General features: G+C 52.4%; 7 protein-coding genes across 7 annotated transcripts; 3 read left to right on the top strand and 4 right to left on the bottom strand.

Moving 5' to 3' along the window:
* Positions 1–179: 179 nt before the first annotated feature.
* Positions 180–2,534, bottom strand: CC77DRAFT_943128 (hypothetical protein; the record flags this gene model as incomplete). The annotated part of the gene is made up of 5 exons (XM_018534902.1): positions 180–966; positions 1,018–1,381; positions 1,446–1,475; positions 1,528–2,392; positions 2,442–2,534. 5 exons carry the CDS (start codon positions 2,532–2,534, stop codon positions 180–182), a joined length of 2,139 nt encoding a protein of 712 aa, XP_018382443.1.
* A 321-nt stretch (positions 2,535–2,855) lies between these two features.
* Positions 2,856–5,170, bottom strand: CC77DRAFT_1098043 (hypothetical protein). The gene is made up of 2 exons (XM_018529925.1): positions 4,669–5,170; positions 2,856–4,617 (listed from the first exon to the last, which is right to left on the bottom strand). The coding sequence occupies exons 1-2, from the start codon at positions 4,939–4,941 to the stop codon at positions 2,974–2,976; spliced, it is 1,917 nt and encodes a 638-aa protein (XP_018382442.1). The 5' UTR covers positions 4,942–5,170; the 3' UTR covers positions 2,856–2,973.
* CC77DRAFT_1023774 (hypothetical protein) lies at positions 5,121–6,350 on the bottom strand. The gene has a single exon (XM_018525728.1). The coding sequence runs from the start codon at positions 6,292–6,294 to the stop codon at positions 5,464–5,466; it is 831 nt and encodes a 276-aa protein (XP_018382441.1). The 5' UTR covers positions 6,295–6,350; the 3' UTR covers positions 5,121–5,463.
* A 2,064-nt stretch (positions 6,351–8,414) lies between these two features.
* CC77DRAFT_1034003 (hypothetical protein) lies at positions 8,415–8,639 on the top strand (the record flags this gene model as incomplete). Its single annotated transcript, XM_018526837.1, has 1 exon — positions 8,415–8,639. One exon carries the CDS (start codon positions 8,415–8,417, stop codon positions 8,637–8,639), a length of 225 nt encoding a protein of 74 aa, XP_018382440.1.
* A 3,211-nt stretch (positions 8,640–11,850) lies between these two features.
* Positions 11,851–13,682, top strand: CC77DRAFT_943228 (hypothetical protein; the record flags this gene model as incomplete). Its single annotated transcript, XM_018534907.1, has 4 exons — positions 11,851–12,019; positions 12,074–12,787; positions 12,838–13,263; positions 13,315–13,682. 4 exons carry the CDS (start codon positions 11,851–11,853, stop codon positions 13,680–13,682), a joined length of 1,677 nt encoding a protein of 558 aa, XP_018382439.1.
* Positions 13,246–15,147, bottom strand: CC77DRAFT_371650 (DNase I-like protein). The gene has a single exon (XM_018531412.1). It carries the CDS (start codon positions 14,981–14,983, stop codon positions 13,715–13,717), a length of 1,269 nt encoding a protein of 422 aa, XP_018382438.1. The 5' UTR covers positions 14,984–15,147; the 3' UTR covers positions 13,246–13,714.
* Positions 15,148–15,622: 475 nt separating this feature from the next.
* On the top strand, positions 15,623–17,003 carry CC77DRAFT_1023768 (D-arabinitol dehydrogenase-like protein; the record flags this gene model as incomplete). The annotated part of the gene is made up of 4 exons (XM_018525727.1): positions 15,623–16,247; positions 16,297–16,722; positions 16,772–16,910; positions 16,959–17,003. The coding sequence occupies exons 1-4, from the start codon at positions 15,739–15,741 to the stop codon at positions 16,998–17,000; spliced, it is 1,116 nt and encodes a 371-aa protein (XP_018382437.1). The 5' UTR covers positions 15,623–15,738.
* Between the last annotated feature and the right edge of the window lie 138 nt (positions 17,004–17,141).

Here is a 17,141-nt window from a genome sequence, read left to right as displayed (position 1 = left end):
CCATTCGGCGGCACAGCTCCCTATATATGTCTTCAGATCCAAGAGCATTCGGATAGTGGATTCAAGATACGGGTAGGTCGCGTTAGATCCCGCGGGAGTAAATCGCCGAAGATCAGCCGCGGCTCGCGGGTGCTGTACGGTCGGCCGAATCGTTCCCGCACGGCTAGTCTACCCGTTCTCTACTCCCAGTCTAAGAGCGGGAAGTTATCGAGGTCTGATCCATTGAAACCAAAGAGGAGGTCATCTACAGTTACCGGTTGCTCATTAAAGAGTTGTTGTTGGTCTTGATACATCCAGGTCCCGGGATTCTCGTGAGGCCTATCTGACGTCTCAATAGTCGAAAAGGCCGAATGTGACTGCCCAGGTACGGGTGCGTATGAAGGATTAGCAGGGCCTGTTGGTTCTGTTCGCGCCACATGCGATGTCTCCTGCTCTCGTTCCCGAACAAAACTCTGGATGATACCATCAATTTCCATACTCTGCAGGCTCCGCTCACGGTCCATGGGCCTGCTCGACGCTGCATTTGTCACACTGCTTCTATGGTTGTCGCCATGAATATCCCTATCAATGCCTGCATCGTCCTGGTCAGGCGTAGCAACTCCCAACCTCGTCATCAAGTTCTGTATAATGGCGCTGGCGCGTCGCACAGCCCAGTTCGTCTCTTGGTTCTTGCGGAAGACAGCTAAGCAGGTCTCAAGGCTGCTGTGAGCTTGAGAGCCTGGACCACGCCTCGCCGCGATACGGGCATGTATGGTCGCAGCCACGTACGTCGCATACGAGATCAAGTACGGAGCTCTTTGTACACCGAAAGCTTTGTCGTACGCTCGGAGAAGTTGTACAATGTCATCCGCGGCGGTGGCACACGCCATGAACGAGTTGACGGCAATGGCGCGTGAAGTATTATAGAGATGGCCGTCGGCGACAAAAGGCCGATGTAGAAGGATTGTAAGTACACCGTAAAGGGCACTAGCAAGCTTTCAGTATTCCCATGATACCCTCGATGATTCCAGAACTTACTGCAAGCTTAGAACATGTGGGGGAGGCGTTAGCGCAACGTTTTCTACATCCACAACGAGATGCTCAGGCAGAAGCCTTCGCCACGTTACCAACTTTTGTTGGATAACTTCCAATTTAGAGGATAGCTCCGTGGAGCCTACGTCGAAGCTTCTTTCGGTGTATACAGTGCTAAGTATGTCGCTGAGGATAACCGAGAGCTGGCAGAGCTGTCGAAATGTCGAGATACTGTATGCAGGAGAGCCTAGATAGGCAGAATCTGCTTGCGTAGAATATGAAAAAGGAGTCCAGTGTTCAAGTTCCTCATATGTATCTTGGAATTTCATGGGTACCAGTGTGTCTGACTCCTTCATGCTGACCGGGCGACCTAAGGTTTTGGTGTACAAAGTCAATGTTTGCTTCACGCGCAGTTCATGCAAAGGAGTTATTACCTTGGTACAAGCTTTGGATTTTGTCGACGACTGAAGGTAATTTCGTTAGCGGATTGGAATACTATTGGAAAACTGGGCTCACCAAATGCAGCCCAAAAGACACGACGCCTAATTTCACGATCCTCATCAGACAGTCTACGAGAACCTGCAAAGGCAGGTGTGTCAACGTGAATACCGAGGTCGACGATCATGCGAAATGCTAACCCAGCATAGAGCCAGGCAGCACTGCGTTCGTCGCCGAGGGCGAAGAGAGAATTGGTCATGACGAGTAAAGCTTGAATAGTAGTGATCTCACTCTTGTCCAGAGCACCTCCTAGAAGCTCCAGTACTCTTTGACGAAACTGCCAACCGGCAGTGCGGACATCATCAGCCACGCGACGAACTTCACGGCGTGGACTGAACTTGGAGGCACCGAAGTAGATCGCGTTGAGAAGCAGCTTCGAGAAATATGGGCCACCACAAGCCATGTCACGCATGAAGGCAGGACGATACGTTGTGAGGAATGAGTGATGTTGCCGGTTCCAGTGTAATGAAAGCAAATGCATGCCAAGTTCAGGCTCGACACCATCGAACTCGAGCTTTCCATGTCGGAAATTAACAGTCTCCAATTGTCTCTGACGTGCGGCTTCAGCCACAAGACCTCTCTCAATCCATTCATCTGGCATGTGCGGACGAGCTTCAGTAGCAACACGGTCATGCGAGGCTTCGTCGAACAAAGTGCTGGTGCGCCCGTGATAACTTGAAGAGCCATTAGAAGCGACGACAATGCGCGACACATCTCTAGGTGCAATTTCTTGGGCTGGCTCTGGTGCTCTCTCTGTTCGAGGTGTCTTGCGTGGACGACTAGCGGCATGCTGAACGGCATCTATACTTGCAGGTTCGTACTGACATATCGTCCCATGAGTTTTACAGCTTGCGCATGTTGGCTTCTCAGCACTACATTTGATCTGCTAGCATCAGTATCCAGCTCCTGATCGTACCCAAGCACCAACAAACCTTCCTCCGACGGCAAAAGGTGCACGCCTCAGCAGCTCTTCTGCGTCTACGACCCGTCGCCGTCACGTGTCCGTTTGTTTCGTCCGCACTCATAACGGCCAGCACGATGTGGATGTTGACGGGTATTCTGACGGGAGTGCAAAATCAAGTCCGCGAAGCCGCGCAGTTGCCGAGATCCCGCGGGCCGGCACCTACCGTGGGGCGAGAGCCTTATTGGATCGATGCATCATTACAAATGTACATGCTGTGTCAACGTTAGGCTCTACTTGTAACAGCTGTGGCCAAGCAAGATTTCAGAGTCTGTGATGATAATACTGAGTACATTCCGTCTTCCAAAGCTAATGTGGCTATCCTGATACCATGATACAAGGGACCAACTTCCCAAAAACACCATTTCCCATACCAACGCCAAACACCGTCCAAAGCAGCCGCCTACAATCCAAGTCATGCCAAAAGAAGGGTATCCAGCCAACACCGCCAGACAGTACCTAGTCCCAAAGAAATTCTGCCAAGCGAACAGATTGTTCAACTTTTACGCGGACACGGAAACCTCAGGTGGTCCTTGGAAGATGGCCTCAGCAGGCGCATCGGGATCCCCTGTAGGCGCGGCTTGAGCCTGGGATGCCAACTCTCCACTGGCACCGGTCTCTGCCCACTGTCCCCAGAGACCACGCTTGGCGCGAATACGTAGAGGGCCACCAAGCTCGTTGGCTGGCTGCTCAACCTTGATGGCGTCCTTGGTTGCCAGTACCAACATCTCAAAGAACATCTTGGTCGCGTCTGTTCGTGATGTGCGGGCCTCTGGGAAGACGTCCTGGAAAACGATGCTGTTCTTCTGTCGTTCCGACTCGCTCTCTTCAGCTTCCGGTCCAAATTGTTCCCGCAAGAAATGGACGGCGTGTTTGGTGCCTAACGATACTGGTCCGGCTTCATCGGGGTGGACTAGCGGCGCAGTTGTGTCGTCAAAGTTGTCTGGAACAGGCGAGAAGACGTCCTCCTCGTCACCAATCTGCTGGAAGCCGGGGTCATCGGGAAGTTGAACAACGTCATCGGATCCTCCAAGCGTAGGGTCGTTGTCTCCGCCGATGCCAATGTCCCCGCCGCCCAAAGTTGGCTCATCTTGCTCAAACTCTAGCTGGAGTTGAGGGGTCTTCTCTCCTTCGGCTGCTGCCTCATCTTCCGTGGCACTACTTTCGATGTTCGCACCGTCACGCTTGCGCTTCTGAGCTGGACGTGAAATGACTTCTAGGGAGAGAATTCCTCGAAGCTCTGGAGCCCAGCCTTGACTTCGGCCATCACCCAGAATGCTTGAGACAAACCCTCCAGACTTCTGCATGTTAAGCAAGGCCATCAGAAGAGGGTCGCGAGGCAGGAACGAAGCAGGCTTGAGGATCTTCTCGCGGTTGTTCTGCTGCTCCCTCAGCTGATGACTTGAGATCATGGTTTCAGCATCGGCTCCAATCACTCTCCTGCGCTTGGCACGGGCTTGATGGATAGACTCTTCTTCTTCTTGCTCGGGCTCGGGCTCGAATATCGTAGTATTCTGCTCAGCGACCTCTTGCTCAAGGCGTGTAGCCTCTTCTTCTCCCAATTCGGATAGGGGTGATTCGTCGCGCTGTCGCACAGGGAAGTCGCCGGCAATGGAGGTGCCTGCTGGAAGTGGTGTATCCATACCACCCATGGTGATGTCCAAGTCGTCGTCCAGATTGAATTCCGGGCCGCGCGCGAGTTCAGTTGGAGGGTCTTCGCCAATATCTATACCAAGATCATCGTCATCCACAATCAGATCCTTGCCCAGCCCGGTAAACTCCTCAGAGCGGCGTCGTTCCAAAGGTGCGTTACGGCCGACTTCAATGCTGGTGCCCTCGTCGTAGGCTACTGTTGGCTCCAAGCCATCGTCCTCCCCAATGTCCAGGTTCAGATCATCGTCCGGGAGCTCCATTGGCTCCATGCGCGCCTGCTCAATGCTGCCGGACAGGAACTGGCTGTTGTCCCAATCGGGGGCTGTGGTGTTGCCAAGATCGAGGTTGCCACCAAGCGGCTGCGATAGAAGGAATGATGGGTCGGGCATGGGAGCCAACAAATCCAGATCGGTGATTTGGTCTGGCAGTATCAGGTTGGTGGGGTTGGCGACATGAGTCTGAGAGGGCATGTCGATGTTTCCAGGACGGAAGGCCTGTATGCAGGTCAGAAGTGGTCATGCCACGCAAGCAAAGCTGGAACTTACCATCTTGATCTTCCACAAGGCTTCCTGACAGTCATCCTGGAGGTAGGTCGCCTTCTTGCTGTAGATGCGCACTTCACCAAGAAGCAGCTGCGCGTTCAACCGCAACGCAAGTGGACCGCCAGCAGCCACCTCTGGCCGGATGATGACCTCGCAACTCTCTGGGATCTTGTGCTGCAGCACTTGGGCCTTGGTAAGCTTCTTCTGCTGGTTCGAGGCAAGCCAGACGTGCGCAAGGGCACCCTGCTTGAAGAGGAGATCCTCTGGAAGAAACATGGTCGTGGTTGAGTCGATCAGTTGGTGGGTGGGGTGATGGAGGAGTCGCGCTGTTGTTTACGTCGACGCGTCGCGAACAAGTCGATGCGCGTGGCGGGGAGAGCGCGCCGGCAATGTCAAAAGTGGGTCCCCAGAATGCGCGCGGATGCAGCAATGGCGATAATGGTCAAAAATGGTTGAGCGACGATGGTGTTGCGAATGCGCTCGGTCGTGGTAGGATAAATGAGGCTGGTAAGGGCTGGCTGGGATTAGACGGCAAACGAGCCAGCGGCGCCGCTTAGTCATTGGTCGTGTCAACTAGTCTGGAGACCAGCCATCTTCATCTTCCACGTCATACTACGCTTTCACTCTGCGACACGTCTGATATGCAACGACACCCAGAAAGAGCAAGAATAGCGGAATCAGCTTTCAGAAAATTCGAGAGACTGTATACGGCATAAATTGAATTACGGCGTGCCCACCGATGGCATGTTTTAATTTGACCTGTCAAACTTGGGTCAAGAGCTTCAATAGCTACATTCTTCACATGCGCCTACTCCATCTTAAACCTGGACTGCTAGCTTCCACGTAACTAACAGCAACGGTTTTGTCCTGGGCCGCGAAGCCCCTTTCAAGCCACTGCACCAAACTCTCGATCAACGGCGTGCAATCGACCAGAACGTCCTGCATAGCCTGTCGATCACTCACTCTAATCCTAGGCCAGGCTTTAACTGTTAGTCTGTTCAACTTCTCTAGCTTCAGAACTTCTGTCAACCGATACATCGAAATGATGTCCTCCAGTCTCCTGATGCGCGTCTGATCAAAAGACCATAGTGTTGTTGGCGGCTGTTTCAGGTTTTCGGCCCATGTACACGAGTCTATGGTCATATATTCAACTTCGAACTTTAGCTGGACCTGTCTTAGTTCTGTACATCGCTTCATGAATTCAATGTATACGTTGTCGTTCCCAGCACTGGGTCGGTGGCAACCGAAGAGCTGGAAGTTGAGATCACGAACTGCAGCAAAGCCTTGGTTGTCAGCTTTAGGAAAGCTTTCTAGAAACAAGCTAAACCGCTCCACTTCCACAGGGCTGAAAAGACACAGCCTGGTTGTCTGTAGTAGAACAGAGGAAACGTCGATACGGGTGGCTTCATCTGTGCGACAGAACTCTTCGAGCCACTCCAAGCATAATGGGTTGCCACTATGTCGAAAATCTGCTGCGCTAAGGTTTAGAGGCTGACACTGGGAAATGAGGTCTTCTGGACGCATCGCCCGATAATAGATGTTTTTTCTGAGCTCCCATGGTAGCTTCAGAAGTAACTTCAGAAAGGGGGGAGGGGCGAGGGCTCGGACTGTGGCATTAGGTGTGGTCATTTCGTTCGATACCTAGATCGTAGCGGGCAGTGGAGAATACAAATGGAGTCGTTTGTTTCCTGGAACCCCTTCTGCCTTTAAAGATGTCGGTTTGCGAAAAGCAAGGTACGACAGTCTCGCTTGAAACAACGAGGCTATTCTTTAACCACAGGTACTCCAATCAAAAACGCCACGTGGGAAGTTGTTAGTTTCCATCAGAAGTACCAGCTATCGATATGCAAGTGGATCTGGCAACCCTTTCTTTTCCACGTACTTACCATGCGACCGCACGCTACTTGCAGATCAAGTTTTCGTTACAGCGAAGCAAGTACTTCTGAAAGCGTGATTAGCTCAAGGCACTGTTGTAACGTAAATTCATGGGACAAGAACGTGACGAGATGTAACCCTGGACCATGGCATTGCAGCACCTTCCGGTGAACAAAGTACGTGGCTCTGCGTACAACAATGCACCAGCACATGTGCTGTGAGTCACCCACACTATTCACATGTTTCATAATGTCGTTGAGCACAATCGGCTTCTGGGCTCTTCAATACGATAAGCGATGGATCTGCAAGATGATCATCCAGCCCACTGGCCTCCACAAGGCTGAAAGGGCGAAATTCGGGGTACAGAGTTAATCCGTAGGCAAAGTTGTTGAGTCCCGACTACGCTTGGTGGGTGCGGATGGACCGGACGCTTTAATAAACCGTTGCAGATCAGGCGTTTCGGACGAGCTACTGCGAACCACTCGCATTCTCGTTTAGAGTCGAAGCTTCCACCGATTTCGCGATTACAGCAATTTGCATCCTCCACAATCAGGCCAGATGTCGTGATGGAGAAATCTTTGACCGTGAGGCGATTTCGACTTGCGTGCGTTTGGGCGCAGATCATCATAAAAGCAAAAAGTCTCGAACGCGGACTCCGTACTCCACTCCAGCCGTCTTCTGATACCAGGTACGCTATCTTATCGGTGTCGCAAGCTTAAGCCCGTAAACCCGCACCGCACGCACATGTTTCCGGAGCCGTGTCTGACTGACCGGCTTATCATGTTCTGAGGCAGCAGCGGAGGGACCACATGGCACACATGCGCCATGATTACTGCCTCACGTAGGGTACAACTGCAGCACCACGTAATCGTAGAGGGCTGAATTGTGTCAAGCTAACGACATGTGTGGGCTTTCGCGAGTGGCTTTCTTGGGTGCTGACGAGTGCACGGATGAAGTGGCCGTGCAATTCTTCGCCTGATGTCCGAGATGCCGCCCACTTTAAGCCGCCTTCCAGAATTTGTTTGAAACGAGGTTTGCCGTCCCTGTCCTTGTAAAGACAACATGGCCGTTTGGGTGCTGAATCGCACGCTCGTACGTAGTCTGCGTGATGCAGCCAACTTGCTGGCGGCCGCTGGGAATAGTAGCCGTGGTGGCTGAGCGTCACCGAGTGCGTAGGAGGAGGTATGCAGGCTACAGCCAAATGCCGGAATTGACGGGAAGCCAAAAACAAGGTTTGGACGCTAGGCCGGCGTGATGAACAACCAGGAAAGGGTCTCGAGCATGCGTAAGAGGAGACCCTTGACATTGAGTAAGAACGCACTGGCCACGGACATTCTGGCCTCGGGCCTCTCCACTGTATAATCTGCCATGACACACACATCTTCTGGACGCGTCAACTGTCATAAGAGTTGCGGCTGCCATCGTCACACCTGATCTTCCACCTATCTTTTCCAAGTCTATGAAACGCACCCGCAATTCTTAATCTGCTCTTCACAGCTATAAGCAAGCCACCCACCGTGCAACTGCAGAACTTGGGCATCTTCACATTAACTCCATTTGGCACTCCACACTATTATTGGACCCATCCGCACGCTACCAAGACACGCCAACGGACACCATCGATTACGGCTACTCTAACGCCCAAATACGCAATTATTGCCCTGCATATCTTGAATTTGCTGGCTACATCATCGGGCATTCATCACCCTTCGGCGCATATATTACGAAGTCCACCCGCGGCTTCAAGACTTGCCTAAGTCCAGCACGCTACAAAGTCACTCGCACACCACTACACACTACTCAAAGACATCACCACACACTACTCAACACCATCACCACAAACACTCGGCACATCTCCGACACTCAAAGCCACAATGTTCTCTTGCGCCAACTACGAGCGAGGATGCAGGGGCCGCTGCAACGCTATGAACGGACGATGCGATAGCTGCCACACACTCAACCTACAAGTCCGCAGCAACAGCGCTTCATCCACATCATCAACCAACGGCCTGCCATCGGCTGCCTACTCGGCAATGACCAACTCCTTCGCATCGCTCTCCCAGCTCAACTCATCCTCATCATCGCAAAGAGCGCAATAGCCGGCGAGCACTTGGCGTTCATCGTCTGAACGCACACCATCATGACATTAAACGAAATCATTCCCGCATCAGCGACTTAGCGACACAGTGTGCCGGAAACACTCTTCGACTTCGGCTTTGCGATTAGGGATAGTATTGGAGCACACGGGTTAAGCATTTACATGGAGCGTTATCTTTCTTTTCTGTTGTATGATATACCAGTTTTTTCCCTTCTTCCATTTCATTATTCTACCAAGGACCACTGCAGGCGTTTGGCAGGGCAGTAGACAGGAGGATGCACCTACGACGCATGGCGCTAGGCATAGTTTCCCTCGGAGGACTTAACCAACTCCAACCACCACAACAAAGAAACACATTACCTCACTTGCATTTCACCTTGCATCATCTCGTGACTACTTCGGTGTTTCCACTGATGCGCAAACTCCTTTCACGGCACACATCACGAATGCAGCGATACGTAAGACAAGACTCTTCCCAGCCCCACAATAGTGTCTAGAACTCCCCTCATCCACCCGCCCAGTGCTCATGATCATTCTGAATCCGTAACCACATGGTCAAGCTTTCAAAGCGGCTACTGCCTCCTTTCACGGCAATCACGGATCCATATTACCGTACCAAACGCACATCTATTTCCTTATTCCCAATAGCCTCTATAACAAAAACGTCCGTGATGTTCCGTGGCTAAGAGCGCAGGATAAAAACCCACCTTCCGAGGAGTCCAGACCCCGAGCGCACGGTTAGGGTCTCAAAGTTGGTATCGATCGAGCGTTGTGCTGGGGATCGGCTGCCTGGGGTGAGCGGGCGAATTGGGGTTCGAGGCATATGGTGCAGCGCGACGTTGGCGACCGCTGCACTGTGACGTCAGTGGTGCATGTCCTCCTTACTTGTGGTTGGCAGACGTGTGGTTGGCAGACGTGTGGCAGGTGTTGCGTTTCAACTCCGAATGAAGTGGGCACTCCCTTTGTGGTCGCGATAGCGGGACGAGGTTGTAGCTCTTTTTTCTTTCGGTGTTATGATGTTTTTTGCTCGATTAAACTTTGATGATCCGACATAGTGCCGCGGAGGCCAACCTCACACAGCGGATGAATATTATCAGGTGACGGGAAAGCAGTGCCGAGGCCAATAGAGCCTTACAGGCCTTGCTGTTGAATGGCATTCTTGCATTCCCATGCCTGTGGTCCATGCACTTGTGCCCATTGTTTCTCCGAATACTGCGCACCACAGCACCTGAGGTGTTGCAGCTGCGTCGATAGATGCATGCACGTTGCTGCGGTTACACCACCCTCAATAGTGCTGCATGGAGTCAATGACGGCTCTTGAAACCCAATATGCAACTTCACTGCAACACAGCCGAGCCCTAACATTGACTGCTCGCCAAACCTGACGCCCATGTCAAAGCTGCGTTATTGTTGTCAAGGCTATTATGTCGATCAGCGAATCCTTTGCGCCCAATTTAGTACTGCGAGTACAACAACTCCACCACTTCTGCCTGTACTTTCTTTTGCTCTCGCTAAGAACAGCCTATCGAGTCGATGACCAGCCACTCGGACTTCCACTACCGGCAGTCATGATAGCTAGCGAGCGGCCTTGGTTAGTGTCATCGACGAGAGGGTCCATAAAAAACGGTGAGTAGCTAGCGAGAAAAAGCGCGAGACGTGGCTTTGCGGGAACGGAAGACGCTTATTTACCTACGTCATTCCATCGGAAAAGCTCTCCAGGTCTCCACCATCGTGAACAGTCTGGAACGGCGAGTCGATATGCAGCCTGGATCTTGCCGAGGCTCCTTCCAAGGTTCTGCTCAATCCAGTCACGTGCGGTGAGTATCGTCCTGTATGCGTTCTTTGTCTGAAAGTAAGAGAAGATGCTACTGTATAGACGCAGTATGCTGCATACCAACAGGCGCATGACTGGCAATATGAGATGACTGATCGCTATCCATTGCACCCTCCCTTTTTATGCGCAACAAACCCGGCTGACTCTCGGTGAAGACTGCTGCGTAATCAACTCCAACACGCCCAAAGTCACCTATAGAAGGAGAGCGCAACGTAGTACAAACTACCTTAGTCACACCTCCGCACGCCTACAAACACCCGTCTATTTCTGACTTGTGACTCCCCGAAAATACCTATGCTGACAAAAGCAGAATGGCCGTCGAAAACTACCGAGACCGTTATCCGTGCGAGAGACGACGTCACGTGGCAGCGCGACAGTAGCGCAGTCGAGCTGAAAAGGGTATACATGACGGGCTGATGAGCAGGCTATGCAGTCACACGGTCCGACAAACCAATAGCTGGATAGCGACGTTGCTTACTCGACACTGTCTTGTGGTGCGTGGACGATTGTTTCTAGAAGGAGGAGGAGGCTCGAGGTGCATGCAGCCCTACCCGTGTGAGAAAAGCTTGGTTGGTCGAGCAAATCAGCGGTAGTGGATGGTGGTGTTAGAGCGGATAGCAGTGCAATGGTGTGTGTTGTTGAGGAAGATGGGATGAGAGGATAATGCATGTCTTTACCCACGATCCTAGTACCATATCCAATCAACACAGTGGCTAGCCAAGGCTGAGTCGGTCTACCAGCCAGCCACAATATTTTTCCATAGCCATTTCATCCTATCTGCTGCCTCACCTACCTCGAACGGGCATGCATTTCGTGCTATCCACTAACCCACGGTTCAGCCACCTCGTATACAACCCTGTGTTAGCATAACCACATGTTCCTATGCGCATCTCAAATTTCACTACGAATAGCGTACGTAAATAAATCCCGCTTACCAAATGCCTCGAACATAGACAGGCTGTAGCACAAGCACATACAAGCCTCGCTGTCACTCACGCCCATCATACCGCTATTGCGCTGAATAATCTCGGGAAGAATGATGAGAAGAGCAAATAGCGCCGATGAACCGGATGTAGCGAAACGGTCATCAAAGCAGACGACGTGCATGTGTGTCTCCCACACCCCGCATCATAGTGCTGTGACATGGAGTACATATCCCCATTTGAAGCGGCGGACTTTCCTGTTTGTTGATACGAAACAGCGTCCGCTTTCTTCCTACTTGCTTCTTGCTTTCTTCTTTCCACATCAGACTTAGAGGAACTTGCCGAGATAGGTCGACTTGTTCTTCTGAGCACGATCGCATGATACCTACTTGCCGTCGTTGGTGCCAAGACATACAAGCTTCGATTTGTTGTGTATAAGCTCTTTCTTCTAAAGCATGTCGTCGTCTTGGTCAGATCCCGCCCCACCAAGGAGACCCAACTACAAAGTACGCTTTCGACATGGCGTGTTTCCTGATTTGGAAAGTCAAGCTACTAGAGCAGACATCAAGAAGTACGACTACTTCTTCGGTGCAGGGCAGAAGTGGGTTGGTACGCCGGCAAACTGTACGTACAGGGAAAAGTGATATCGAGTGGACCATGTTAACGAATTTCCTGCAGATGATTTCGTGGACGAATCGTCACTTGTTGCTGAAGAGTTTGAGAACCCTGGAAGCGCCGATAGGAGGAGGGCACCGAAACATATGGCTCGCTCGAGGTCAGCTAAGAAGATTCCACAGTTGGAAACAGGAAAAGCCCCGAGGGCGAGGGACCAACGCACGCGTCCGACGAGTGGAGCCTGGTCTGGTCGATCGCTCGTACCTGCAGCACCGCAAAGCATACACAGCTCATGGCAGCTTCCATTGCATGTCTGGCGACATACAAGCCCAGCACCTGGCTCAGTATCAAGTCTCTCCAGCCTGGACGAGTCCCTGCTAGAGACTTGGCATTCTGATCTCCCGTCGCCAAATCCGAATATTGCCGCAAGCCAAAGTTCACTAGTAGCATGGCCGATAACTGACCCCACTGAAGCGTATCTATTCCGATACTGGGTTGATAAAGCAGCAGAATCGCTAGACATAACTAGTTCTACAAGCATCTTTAAGAAAGTTGTCCCGAAACTTGCACTGACGAGTCCAATGCTCATGAACGCCATCTTCATGATATCCGGGCAGTGTATTCTGCGCTTCGATCCGTATTTCCCTACTAGACCGTATGAGTACCACGAAAGAATACTGCAGAGCCTCATACCGCACCTCGCAGAAAAGGGAAGGATAGAAGACGAAGCGACTTTGGTGGCTGCGATGCTATTGCGGAATTTTGAAGATTTTCACTGTATGTCAACATGAGCCAGAATATGTGTTATTCTGCTGACAGTCAACTAGCCGGTACACAGGGGCAGACACACCTCTCCACATTTGAGCTCTTCTATGGCCCTGAAGGCTGGGTTTTCGACATGGCTAGTCCTGTGGTACAGGCTGCTCTAGTGCTACATGTGCATGCTGAGGTTAGCCAAGCATTACTCAATCAACCAAGTCTGCGTATCGACTATGAGTCGTTCATTCTACCAGCGCTGGCCTCACCGGTTGATGAAGCCTCATGGAGCAATCGTATATTATGGCTGAGTGCGCGCATCCTGCAGTGGGCGCAGAAAGGCATGCGCACAATGGACAATTGGCTCTATCTTCACAGTCTGGTTGACGAGTGGGAACGGAGACGTCCCGCCAGTTTTGATGCCTTCTTCTACCAAGAAGAAAACTTGCACGCCGCGGGAACCCCCCCGCAACTGTGGTTCTCGAGTGCTTGTCACGGTGAGTCAAAGTAATCACTAGCCTGCGAATTGCTTGCTGACGTGCCTACAGCGGATGCGAACCAACACCTGCGGATATGCCGCATCGCACTTGCAGTCAATAACCCTAGGATAAACACGCAAGACGCACGTGGGATAATCATCGCAGATTCTGCACACGATGAAGTGCTGAGAGGGTTGAGAGAAATGATAGCTATTGCTCGGTGCAATACGCACTGTATTTCTACGCAATGGAAAGCCGCTTATACAATACACAAGTTTGGCACCGTACTGCAGGATGAGCAAGTTCGATGCGAGATGATCGAATTTCTAGAAGAGGTGCAAGCCACAGGCATGCCGGCGGGAGCGTCGATTAAGCATCTCAAAGAGCAGTGGAATTGGAGCTGGAACCACTACGGGATAGGAATGAATCAATTGTAGCAGGAGCTATGTGACTTGGGCTGTCGCCAAGATCACCTGGTTAGTGACCCAGCTAGGAACAAACTGCCCATAGCCACACCCACGAAAGTGATGAGAATGATTCGGCCCTTCCCGGTCAGGGCGAGATAGGACATGACGCCTACAATAAGCTCCCATCGTCGAGCGGCGTCCCTTCTGGCTTTCCACTGTGGGTTGATCTCGAAGGGTGGCCGGGACAGAACATCATTCACGTCCAGCTTGATAGGCTTCTCGTCAACGCGAACCGAGAGAGCTACCGGTCGATGATCCGATGTCGGCTGTACCGGTAAAGCAGTGTAAATCTGGGGTTCTAGGTCTGATGCAGATCCAGACGGAAGATAGAGAATACGATCACACCACGAGGGATATCGGTGCTTGGACCATTCCCACGAATCATTGTCTCCTGTATTCTTGCCGTGTGGAGTGGCGTACTTGTATGTAGGTGGGAAATCGATAGGCAGTTCCTGGAAACCATGTAGCGTGCGTTTGGCGTCCTTCTCTCTCATCAGCTGGTCTTTCTTCAGCAATTGCGAGTAATGCTGTGGCGAAGACTCGGACGCGGTGGGCTGAGGATAGGATTCATGCGCTCCTTCATCTGGCGGGGTATCGTGCGTGCGGTAGTTGAGATCTCCGTAGAAGAAGACGTGGTTGCCAGGTGTGAAGAGGCCGTTGTGGTCGGCTGGGGTCTCGGACGAGGAGTCAAGCAGCGGCCTCTCTTCGCTCGAACTGTATGGGGAGTCGTCGCTGTTGACGAAGACCAAGTTCCGGACCAGATTTTCCCAGTCTTTGTTCCTTGCATCCACATTGCTCTCCATAGGCGCGAGATGAGCAGCGGCGAAAGTCAGATCCAGCGTGTCATCGGAGCCTGGGCAGGACAGGCCAACGCGCATGGCTACTGCGCCCTTGTTTCCCATGTTGGAGAAGCCGACACCGGCGCCTGCCGATTGTATCCATTGTATCCTCTGTGTGACGTGGGGTTTCGCGAAGAGCATCAGGGCGGTCATGCCCAGGCTGCGCGTCGCAATGTGTTGGAGCGGTTCGCTGCCATTGCTGCGGAGGTCTGCGGCAAGCTGGACAGTGGTCGTCACGCGGTCAAAGTAAGGCTTCAGATAAGATCCTCCGAGGAACGAGTAGGCGATGGGTGCGATTTCCTGCAGCGAGATGGCGACGATGTCAGGCAGAGGGGTGTCTTTAGGAAGAGCATCGAACAAGGAAGGCGCGAGAGACTGCGGGTCGACCAGGTTCCGGGCAGCATTGAAGGTGAGGAGGTACAGCTCGAACATGACGGGTCACGATGGTGCCGCGTTGCTGGATGCGCGTCGGTCAGCACAATTACGGCTTGTTGAGGGCGATCACCATGCAGAGTTTAGACGAGATCTTGGAAGGTACCAACAGGGCGAGCGGTGATATTGATAATATCTAAATGTTGCGCGTCGTGGAGTAGGCGCGTCCTGTGCCAGGTGAGTGGAATGGCTGCAGCGTGGGGCAGCAGGCGGTCAGGATTTGCTGGAGCTTCCCCCAGCCATGTGTAGTGCGGAGAGGAGAAACGGTTAGGGCGGCTCCACTGTAGCTCTGGAGGTGGAGTGCCAACAGCGACGGTGTGTGATTTATATGGAGACGCTGGTAGAGGACAGGCCAGAAGCCCAGGATGCAGTGTGCGGAGGTGGGAGTACATGCGGGATGAGCTCGCCAAACCCTTACCCTGCATACAGCTGTCGTCAGAGGCGTTTCGTCAGTCAACAAAACGCGGTGGGGGACAGCTCGAGCTCTTGGAAGGACCGAAATAATTGGGAGCTGCTTGGGCATCGTGAGCTTTTCTTCTGACGTCTGCATTTGATCCGTCTTTTCTCTTGCCCACTTCACACTTCTTACGTCTTCACGGTGCCTTGAGATTCAAGCTCCCCTCACATTGACCCGAGAGCCTTCTAGAATCACCATAGATATTCATCCCCACTTGACGTTTACAGTCACCCTCTTAGTTCAGAGCCTTCCCACAGCCCTTGCTGCACTCAATTGATTTGAGCACTCTACTACAGCCATGTTCAGGTCTCAAGTTTTCCGTCAAGTCGCTCGCGCGGCCCGAGCCCAAGCTCCCCGTTCAGCGTTCCGACCAGCACAGCCAGCCATTTCCTCGCTGCGACACTTCACTTCATCGCCTAGCCGCTTCGACAAAGACCCCAACAACGATGAGGTCGATGCGGCAACAACATCGGGTGAGCCTGGTGAGAGTGGAGACCACGAGGGTCAGTATGCTCGAACCCGAGACGACATTGTCGTAGAATACCCGGAAGAAAAGGACCTGCCACCTTCAAATCCCGTCGTGGGCCGAGGAGGAGAGCATTTCAAGCGCACCCTGGCCTCCTTCTCCATGGAAGGCAAGGTAGCCGTCGTCACCGGCGGAGCTCGAGGTCTCGGTTTGGTCATGGCGCAGGCGTTGGTGACCTCCGGAGCCGATGTAGCCATTGTCGACATGAACAAGGAAGAGGGTGAGCGGTCAGCGAAGGGTCTCCTCGATATCTTCAAGAAGGAGAATCCTGGATCCAGGAGGTGAGAGCATTGTGTGCAACTACTCGGCTTGGACTAACCCGAGATACAGAGTCCCCAAGGTTACAGCACATTTCTGCGATGTCTCGAGTCCTACGTCTGTCAACCAATCCTTTGCTGAGATTCTGAAGAAGCACGGCAAGGTTGATAACCTTGTTACATCGGCTGGCTTCACCGAGAACTACGACGCCATCTCTTACCCTCATGACCGCATACAGAAGCTTTGGGGAGTCAATGTCGACGGTACCTACCTGTACTCTGTCGCTGTCGCGAAGCATCTCATGGAGAGGAAGGCACCGGGAAGCATTGTCATGATCGGCAGCATGTCGGGAGCCATAGTCAACGTTCCGCAACCACAGGCTCCATACAACGCCGCCAAAGCAGCTGTCCGACATCTAGCATCCAGTCTGGCGGTTGAATGGGCTGGTGCTGGCATTCGCGTCAACTGCATCTCGCCTGGATACATGCTCACTGCGCTGTAAGTAAATCAATAGGCGATGAACGTGTGGTCGCTGATTACCATGTAGGACCAAGAAGATTCTCGACGACAACCCGGATCTCCAGAAGCAGTGGACTTCTCTGATCCCCGTTGGTAAGATGGGACGTCCCGAGGATCTGATGGGAGCTGTCACTTTCTTGTCTAGTGACGCGAGTTCCTACGTCACTGTAAGTGATCTCCAGACAGGCTAATGAGCAAAAGCTGACCAGACACAGGGTGCCGATCTCCGAGTCGACGGAGCTTACACATGCACATAAGCCAGAGCTTGATGTACTTGGTGGGGAGTGAAGTGAAGCGGGGTGGGAGGTTGAACAGATGTAAGATAGTCATGTAACAGATATGCTCTCTATCTGGGGCGATAATTTGTGGTCGGTCTGGCGACTCAAGGCGATACGCTA

Source organism: Alternaria alternata (genome assembly GCF_001642055.1).
Source record: "Alternaria alternata strain SRC1lrK2f unplaced genomic scaffold CC77scaffold_20, whole genome shotgun sequence".
Lineage (NCBI taxonomy): Eukaryota > Fungi > Ascomycota > Dothideomycetes > Pleosporales > Pleosporaceae > Alternaria > Alternaria alternata.
Note: the sequence above shows the minus strand (reverse complement) of the source record. Positions and strands in the feature narration are given on the sequence as shown.